The sequence below is a fragment of the Calidris pugnax genome, unplaced genomic scaffold (genome assembly GCF_001431845.1).
Source record: "Calidris pugnax isolate Ruff unplaced genomic scaffold, ASM143184v1 scaffold589, whole genome shotgun sequence".
NCBI classification, from domain to species: Eukaryota; Metazoa; Chordata; class Aves; order Charadriiformes; family Scolopacidae; genus Calidris; species Calidris pugnax.
This window is the reverse complement of record NW_015091425.1, coordinates 19,503-29,077: the sequence shown is the minus strand read 5'-3', so window position 1 is coordinate 29,077 and position 9,575 is coordinate 19,503. Positions and strand designations below refer to the sequence as shown.

At 44.5% G+C, this 9,575-nt stretch overlaps 1 protein-coding gene and 1 long non-coding RNA gene across 2 annotated transcripts in view; one reads left to right on the top strand and one right to left on the bottom strand.

Annotated features, from left to right (window-relative positions):
- Window positions 1–6,387: 6,387 nt before the first annotated feature.
- On the bottom strand, window positions 6,388–9,472 carry LOC106899638. The gene is made up of 3 exons (XR_001414067.1): window positions 9,384–9,472; window positions 7,341–7,598; window positions 6,388–7,032 (listed from the first exon to the last, which is right to left on the bottom strand). It is a non-coding gene; the product is annotated as an uncharacterized LOC106899638 (long non-coding RNA).
- Window positions 7,087–9,575, top strand: part of TSPO (translocator protein) — a 5,612-nt gene continuing 3,123 nt past the window's right edge. Inside the window, exon 1 of the mRNA XM_014961518.1 lies at window positions 7,087–7,309. Coding sequence (XP_014817004.1) covers window positions 7,122–7,309 — 188 coding nt within the window. The 5' untranslated portion in view covers window positions 7,087–7,121. The remainder of the gene's footprint in view (window positions 7,310–9,575) is intronic.

Sequence of the window (9,575 nt, the reverse complement as noted above, 5' to 3'; positions counted from 1 at the left end):
CGGTGGTTCCAGGAGCGGCGCCGCCGCCGGGTCCCCGGCGGCGGCACCGCTCCGGGAGCCACCGGGACCCTCCGGGGGCGGCAAAGAAAGGGCTTTTTTTCCTTTTTTTTCCTTCTGAATTTCCAAGTGGCGCTTATCAATCAGCAGGAAAATTCGAGCTTTCGGTGGCAGGGTTATTATTCTAAACCAAAAAAGAGAAAAGAAAGTGAAAAGTCGCCCTGCCCCAAGGCGGGGGGTGTCGCAAGGGCTTTGCATCACTGCGGGTTATGAAACCCAAGAGCAATAAAGGAGAGGGGTTATTGGTTTAACTCGGGGGAAAAAAAGGAAAAAAGGGGGTCGGAAGAGACATAAATTCTCTGGTTTTTTTATCTGGGTGATGGGATTATTTTTTTTTTTGCTGGTTTTTCTTCTCTCTATCCCGTGCACAGATGTTTTCCTCTGTTTTTGTCAGCCTCCAGGTGAAATACCTGGAAAAGCTGCTCAAGCTCGTCAAACTTTGTGGGCAGTAGTAGAGGGCATATAAGACATACGTGGATGTAAGGCACATAGGACATATAGGACTACATCCTAGGACATATATGACTACATCCCCCTTGGTGGTTGCCTCTACCCCTAATGTAGGTGCCATACTTAGAGGAGACACCGGGATCCTGTCTGTGCTGGGCCACCCAGCAGGTTAGAGGTCACCCTACAAGTTGGCCATGAGGCAACAATGTGCCCCTGTGGCCCAGAAGGCCAGTGGTCTCCTGGGGTGCGTTAAGAAGAGCGTGGCCAGTAGGTCGAGGGAGGTCATCCTCCGCTCTGCCCTGGTGAGGCCACATCTGTGTCCAGTTCTGGGCCCCTGAGTTCAAGAAGGACAGGGAGCTACTGGAGGGCTACAAAGATGACCAGGGGAATGGAGCACCTCCCTTATGAGGAAAGACATAGGTCAAGCACCTCCCTTATGAGGAAAGACTGAGAGACATAGGTCGTTTTAGCCTGGAGAAGAGAAGACCAAGGGGGGAACCTCATCAATGCTTATAATCTAAAGGGTGGGTGTCAAGAGGATGGGGCCAGACTATTCTCAGTGGTGCCCGGTGACAGGACAAGGAGCAATGGGCACAAGCTGGAACACAAGAGATTCCATCTCAACATGAGGAGGAACTTCTTTACTTTGAGGGTGACAGAGCACTGTAACAGGCTGCCCAGAGACATTGTGGAGTCTCCTTCTCTGGAAATATTCAAAATCCACCCAGATGCATTCCTGTCCAACCTGCTCTAGTAGAAGGGGGGTTGGACTAGATGATTTCAGAGGTCACTTCCAACCCCTACCATTCTCTGATTCTACCTGACACCCATCAAGCCCTGGGAAGAGTCATGTCTGGTGCTTCCAGTGGCAAAGCCCAGGGCAGTGTCCAGCTCCTGCAAACCTCGAGTAGCGAGGCTGCGGCTGGGAGCGAGCCTCAGCCCTACCCTTTCATCTTTGGCTTGTTGTAAAGGGCACGGGCCACTTGTAAAGCACTTGAGACTTACCAGTGGTGATGCCCCAGGAACCTCCTGCTGCTCTTAAAACATCCCTTGGATGTGGCACTTGTTACATTTTACCCTGTTAAAAGAATACCTGGCAAGCTGAAAAGAGTCAGGCCTAGGCAGCACTTAAACTAGAAATATCCAAGAGAAACTTCACTTTTTTTAAGAATAGGTGTGGACGAGACTCTCCAAGTTGGGTGGAAAAAGAAGAAGAAGAAAAATCTACGGCAGGAGGTTGGGGAGCTGTTTGGAAGGAATGTTTGGAAGTCAACAGAATGTTTCATCTTTAAACTACGCCGCGTACGGAGGATTTTATAAAATATATATAGGGAAAATGAGAACAGCTCGAGCAGTAAATGGCAAATTATCACCCGGGGAAGATTTGGTTCTCTCGTACATTTCTGTTCCCAGTGTGTGACTCTTCAATAAATCCTAGATTTATTTGCACAACTTGTGCCCTGCCATTTTAAAAGTTAAAAGAAGTGTGACTTGGGCAGTCAGATTTGTTGTCTCTAAACCTGATGAGTACTCCTTGCGTTAGGTCCTTAAATGAAGGCCACTATTTTTACTCTTAGTTACAAATACATTTTATAAACATACGCTATACACTAATTTGTTAGATATTTATATTATGTAACACATACCGTGTTAAGTTTCTCTATGACTTGAGATTAGGTAACAAAGATAAGATAAGACTGCTTTTTTTGTGGTAGCCATGTTCTGGATCACAGACTGCGATACAGCTTTGGGTTTAGTGTTGTGGTTTTCCAGAAATTAAAGCCACAACAGCCATAAACAGCTCATCAATATAAATTAAGTAAGTTGTCTGAAGAATTAAGGGGTGCAATCTCAGGAAGAAGCCTTTCCCCAGGGAAAATTTCCGTGCTGCCCCTCAGACTTGGGTAGAACCTTATCTGCCCTCAAAAACATATACCACAGAGGACAAGAGGGAGAGCATACACCTCGGGGGACACACTTTCCCCCCCCAAGCAGCAGCACTTTCACAGCCTCGTCACTCTGCCTCAGACCAGAGGGGACTAGAAACCCCAGAGGGTGATTCAGCGCCGCTGAGGGATTTTTTCCTTCGTGCTTTTAATGCGAATAGTTAGAATTTAAGCCCCACGTGGTGGGGTGGCCAGCACCGAGTTGCACAAGAAAGGGATTAGTCAGCGGTTTATCAGCACAGGCTCTAAGAAAATGCCATGAAAGTAGTTGTCCTTTCTTTCCTTCTCCTTCCCACTGACTGAGCTCTCCCTGGGAGCGCCCGGAGGAGAGGGGGGAAGGGACCCACCTGCCTTCCAGAGACCTGCTCGAAGCAAGTAGGTGGTTTAGTTGGTTTTTCATCAGGCTGAAGCAAAGCAGGTCCTCTGTCATGATACATCTGGTCCCTGCCCTGGCACACCCCATCCCTTTTCTTGGGTATGCAATGGTTTTTTCAGAAAGAGGAGGCCATGGAAAGCCTCTGATTTTGTCTGCATGTTACACCAGCACAGAGAAACAACCTGCAAAAAGATAGAAGCCCAGTAGGCAGCAAGTTGCAGTGTTGTTCCCCCCCCCTACCCCTTCATTTCTCTTATTACTTTGTGTAGCTGGAGCCATCTTTGGGCAAGAGATGTCCTCTGTCATGATACATCTGGTCCCTGCCCTGGCACACCCCATCCCTTTTCTTGGGTATGCAATGGAAAGCCTCTGATTTTTTCTGCATGTTACACCAGCACAGAGAAACAACCTGCAAAAAGGTAGAAGCCCAGTAGGCAGCAAGTTGCAGTGTTGTTCCCCCCCCCTACCCCTTCATTTCTCTTATTACTTTGTGTAGCTGGAGCCATCTTTGGGCAAGAGATGGGTGTTTTGAATACCTAGAAAAATTATTTTAACACATTAGTAAAACAAGCTGGCCTGCTGCAGCCCTCACTGCCCTGCTGAAACTGCCTAAAGTCAGACTAAGGCTAAACAGAAAACGGGCAGGATGATGAAGAAAATGTTGCAGGGCAGAGATAAGAGGTGGAAACAGAAATAAACAGGTTACACTTGTGTGTGTGGAAAAGAGATTTCCAACTGTGGTGGTTCTTAGAGGCAGATATCTGCTGGGCACGCTGCAGATATCATCCACAGACATCCAGGTTTACTTCAGCATGAAAATCAGGGTGCAAGAATATTGTGCAACCAGATCTCACCCTGAAGTGGAGCTGGGATATGATTGGGAAAGCAGTAATTATTTCTAGGTTGTGTAATACAGATGCAGCCAGAGGGGCTGCGTTAACAAGCCTGTGCCGTGCAAGTTATCACCAAATAATTTCAGCATTACCAACTATAGACTGAAAGGAAGTCGGGGTCGATAATCCTTTATATACTCTGTGATTACATTACTTTTAAAAAATGTACTGAGTGACCTATAGACGTTGCACAGACCTGGTGCTGCCCAGCTAACCAAACAAATGCTACAGCACTGACCGGATGCACCGACTCTCCAGCACAACCCTGCCTTTGACTTACTCTCACCGAAGACCTACGCTGAGTAACCAGAGGAAGGTGGACATGGTTTCTTCCAAAATCAGCTAGTGCTGCTCCCTGAGTTAGCTACTGCTTTACGGGGGAAAATGATAAGAGTATTTCATTTCTTGGGAATTAAAATACAGGAACTCACACTGCTTGATGGACAGCTGTGGTCTGCTAGGCCAACCCTACCAGCATATTCTGACCTTGCTGTGTGGCTTTGTTCCTCTTTCTCCTTGGTAGTATGCAAGGGAGTATGGGAAGTCCTGAGAAATACTATTGGAAAACATAGTATATAATTAGTAGCAATAGTACTGAATAGTAGTCAAAAGCATTCAGTTCAAGCCAGCATGTTCAATCTCATCACTTCCATTTCTTCCCCTTTCCTGTTCACTTTCCCTATTTGCTTTGTGCCTTCCCCATTTCTCTTGGCCTGCCTGATTTTCTGGTCACTTAAGAGTTATTCCAGCATTCCTCCATCGCGTAGAGGGACAGAAGCGTAGCTACATCGTTGATTCATTAATGACTGCATCAGAGCACTACTTTTCCAATTTGATGGCGTTCAGCACTGGCAGCTTTGCAGAACACTTTCAGGCTTTCCTCCCTGCATCAGAGCACTACTTTTCCAATTTGATGGCATTTAGCACTGGCAGCTTGCAGAAGACTTTCAGGCTTTCCTCCCTGGGAGAAGCTGACAGAAGCCCTGACAAAGTCCAGGTGCCTAATACCCGCAGGAAACCACCCTGATATTGTTACATCCAAATAAAGCATAAACCCCTTGGGGTCCTTGCTTATCACTTAAAAAAGTATTAGCATTTGACAGCCCCACTGGAGCTGCACAGACAACCAGCACTGTACAGCCTGTGTAGAGAACTAAGCCTGGTGTTCTCTCTGTAGGCAAAGCATTAAGAATTAGTGAGATCTTAGCAACTTTAAATTTCTAACTTAACCTGTGGGAATCACTTATCTGAAGGCAACCAAAGAGAATCGTTGTGCTTGGAGCTCCTGTTCCTATTATACCTTGTTGCTCCTGCGCATAGCAATTCCATCACATCCCAGGAAAAGCAGAGCCTTTTCACACTGTCTTCGTGGCTGACAAGTAGTGTGTCCCTCAGGGAAGCCAGAATGCAGATCTAGGTGTAGGAGAGCACCTTAACTCCTTTGCTCCACTTAAGACACTCCCTGGTAAATAGCAAGTAGAATCCATGAGGCAGGAAGTATGGCAGCAATCAGCTATGCAGATTTTTATTTTTTTTTTCTCCCTTCCTTGTTGTCCATCCTCCACCCAAGACCTAATTGGTACAATTCCAGCAGCCTAGCACATGTTCTCCCACTTCTTCCCCCCAACCTTAGTTCTGAATTCTTCCCTGCTTAGTTTTTCTTTCACTGGGTCATTCTTTTGCTCTGTTTTTGACTGTGACAGTTGTACTGCTTTGTCTGCTGCCTTCTTTTGTGTGCATTCCTACTCACTGCCCTCCCACGACTCTCCCCTGAGGCGTGCCCACAGCCCAGCAGCCTACATGCCCTTTCTTGTTTACTCCTTACAAACTTTCTAATCCTGCATGCTTTACCAGTCCCTCCACACTCTCTGTTTTGCCTTCAAAATTCTGCTCTGCTTCTGTCGCCCATCAGGATTTTTCTTGGTCCCATGCAATCTGGCTTGCAGTCCCAGCCACTGAAATCTCTTCATTAAATCTGCATAATCTGAGAACAGGGACAAAATTCATAATGCAAGAGAGCTCCCTCCCTTGCTGGCCAAGCTTTTACCTGTTCTCCAAACAGAAATCCACTGCACCAGCAGAACTGTGAGAATGCAACGTCATCTGTGCGCCATTTCCTCTCAGTTTAAGCACATCTGGCACAAGTGGGATTTCCTCTTCCCCACTCCCTGCAGCCTCATCCCAGCAGTCATCACCTCAGCCATGAAAACTTCTAAACGTGGGCCAAGACAACAGCCAAGTCAATGAGACACTTTTCTTATTGCCTTAAGCTTCTGAAACGCCGGTTGCTCTAAAACTGTGTTTTCTCTCCCGGGGCTTCGCCAGTTGCTCTTCCCCCACTGCTGCAACCTCCCTTACGGTTCCTTCCTGCTGCCTCCCCCTCCTGCATAACAGAAGAACAGGAATTGGGTGTATTTGCCTACTGTATATTTGAAAAAATAACCCATTTCAGTTCTGCCCTTTTTTATCATACCTCTAATCTGTTTACATTTCAGCAAGCTAAACACAGCTCTTCTGTAGCATTTGGCTTTTGGCCAGAAAATCTGCAATGAAGCTTTTTCCTGCTTACTTTTTTTTACTGCTGCCTGTGCTCTAACTAAAGCAGTGCAGCCCTACAAGAACTAAGCCATTTCTTAGTCTTACTTCTGTAGGTAAATTTAATCCAGTACACTTTAAGGGCTTGGCAGCTAAGATTGCTGCAACTGATTGAATGCTTCATGAAGAAGCCACAGGTGCACTCCCCATTTATCCACTGAGATCGCCTGCCTTGTTTAGCAAAACATCATTTAAGTATTTATCTTCTCGTAGCCTCCTCTGGTGTTTATTTTCCGAGGCAGCCAGCTTCTCAAGTGTCTGCTGCTAATTCACATCACTCCCTAACCATTCAGCATCCTCAGCGTGCTTCTGAGGGTAAAAATGCAACACAAGGTATATAATTATTTTGCTTGAGCACAGGAAAGCGCAAGCTGTTTTCTTACTCTGGACTACACCGTTTCATTGAGCGAATGGGCTTTCTGGTGAATACAGAAATACACACTTCTTGGGGCATTTTTTCCCCCCCCTCCCCCAGGTGCAGTTCATATAACATCCAACTGCTTTATTCCTCTGGCATAATTATGGGTGAGGGTATTTATGTAAGGTAAAAAAAAAAAAGAGGCAAATAAAGGCCTTACTTTTTCCCGTGTAAGTGACAGGTTCCTTTATGGGGCGAGTATCATCCAGTGAACCTGGTACAAGATCCATGAATTTCAGCTGCTGTCTCTCTCAGTGACAAGACTTGGCTGTCTCTCAGATCCCACATTCTTAAAATCTGCCAAAAACGGAAAATTATTGTAGCTGCATTTTAAAATTGCTCTGTCAAATCAACGTGTTTGGGTTTGTTTCAGATTCACCGTCTCAATGGAAGTGGTACCAGCCTGGGCCCCAGCAGTGGGTTTCACACTCCTGCCCCATGCGGGAGGACTTTTAGGAAGCAGGATAACCAAAAAGGAAATCCCAGTGTGGTACGAATCTCTACAGAAGCCATCCTGGTGTCCACCCAACTGGGTGTTTGCTCCCGTTTGGGGAACTCTCTATACATCTATGGGGTATGTTTTTCCATTGTATTAAGGCACTTACCTGATCTCAGAGTTGCTTATTGTGTAATGGGGACCAGTGAACTATTATTGTATTCCTGTGGCTGTGTGTTTGTAAGAAGCTGTGTCAAGCTGCCTGTTTAACAGGTAAAAACACGTTTTGGGAGTTGCGTGTGGGTTCGATAGGACATTTTGTGTGCACAAGTATCCACATCAAAAGCAGGAGTTTGAAAAGCTGCTGGTAACATGCTTTCCTCATTCCTTCTGAGGGGAAGACCTGCCCTGGGATTTCTTCTGTGTCCTGTAGTTTTAGGAAAATAAAAAGAAAAGGAGGGTGGGAGGGGGGCTTGGGATAGAACTGTTCCAACAGAACTCAATTAAAAGAAACCAAAATCAAAATACACACAGCCTTCTGAATAAAACTGCCAGGCTGTTAAATTGTAAGTGTTTGAAGCCATCTATTGCCTCCTTAGTTAACTAGTCTAAAAATACCTGACAGCACAGCAATTAACGAACAAGGAATCACAAAGCCAAATACCATTGCCACAGGAACTTTTAAAAGTTTACTAATACTCCATTTTGGCAGCCACTACTTTTAATGAGGTGTAGCAAAAATATTTATGGAGGTAGCTTGTCTCAGGAGATGGTTTGGGCAGTTTTGATACTCCTCACAGACTGCTCTAGAAGTTGCCCACCATAACATTAAATGCTTTTATGTTAACTCAGGTGAGCTGTGCCACCAGGGAGAGGTAGCGCTCTGCTCCTGGGGCCACCACAGAGGTTGGTGCAGCCCCCAAGCACCAAGTGATGTTTTGTGTCTCTTCTGCACTTGGCCATTAAGAACTAGCTACATACAGAGATTCAGCATTGTTTTTTTCCTAGCTATCAAATGCACATTATTGGTAATCCAACAGTAATAGCTTTTAGGCTACAATAGGCCTTTTATGGCTTACCCCTCCCATTTTTTTTTCCATCATGGCAATATATTTTAAGTGATTTGTAGTTTGTATGTAGCACTGGCTTAACTATATAAAGTTTCAAAAAGTCCAAATCTTTTCCAAGTTAACCTGCAGGATGGCTATGTAATGTTATCTTAAACACCACACCACCTGTTGCAAAATACAGCAATGATGCAATGTCTGAAACTGTATCTGAATGCTAAATCTGCTCTCACGCATTCTCTCATTTTGGTTTCCTTTTCTTTCCAGAAAAGCTTTGTCATTTTTATAGCCTCATGTACTCTCCCCTCATTTCCCATCAGTATTTTCTTTTCTTTCTTGTCTTACAGAGTGTACTTTTAAAAATTGCTCTCTACTCTTGTATATTCCAAGAGTTAGCATTTGAAGCAGGTCATTACTGTCCTGTGAATAAAAACAAAAAAAGCTTTTTATCAAAGAGACAAGAGCTGAGTGGCTTTCCCATGAAGGGCTTCCTTCAAGTGGACTGCATCATTTGTAACTCTTTTTCTGGATTCCTCATCATAAACCTGGATATCAAGTTAAATATTTTAAAAATCCAAGTTGTGACAGCTTATCACTTACTTTGATAATATTAGAATCAGTATATTATGAGGTGGGTGGTCCCAGTTATGTGCTATACAACTAGGTCAGTGAAAAGATCACATTTAATACCAAGCCTCCTGTAATCCATCATGTGCACACATTCCTTGAATCATCAAGACATCTCGTTCCTTTAGAATCTCTTGAATACATTAAAAACAAGATTTAACAAGCTTACCTGCCTTTCTTGACATTTAGCTTCCTAGCAGATTTGTACATCGTGATCTTGGTCTGAAGTCAAAGTTAGATGTATGAACAACTCTAAGTCTGCACTGTTGCTCTGTAAATCTCTTAGGAACAGATTTGGGTCCTCATGCCTTTTACAAAAATAAACTGCTAAGTTTCTAATACTTACACTGCCCTCCTTTTCTTCTTTTCTTTTCTTTTTTTTTTTTTTTTAATACTGTCTGCAATTAAACTGCCAAAAACATCAAAAGTGCATTGTTCAGTGGGGGCCAAGAAGCATGGCTTGTGTCCTTGATTGGGTTAAACAGGAGAGGAAAAAAAGGCCTTCTTGTGTGACTTACAAATGAAGACAAACTCCTTGCAATTACTCCTATGGATGTTTGTCTGCTCCTGCTGTGCAGTCATCTGGACCGAAATGTAGCTACTGTCTAAAGGGGAAGTCAAAGAAGAGCAAAAGAAATAGTCTTAGGTGTTGAACGCTCCCTGTTCTAATCAGGCTGTTGATATTCAAATATATATTTGATATATATATC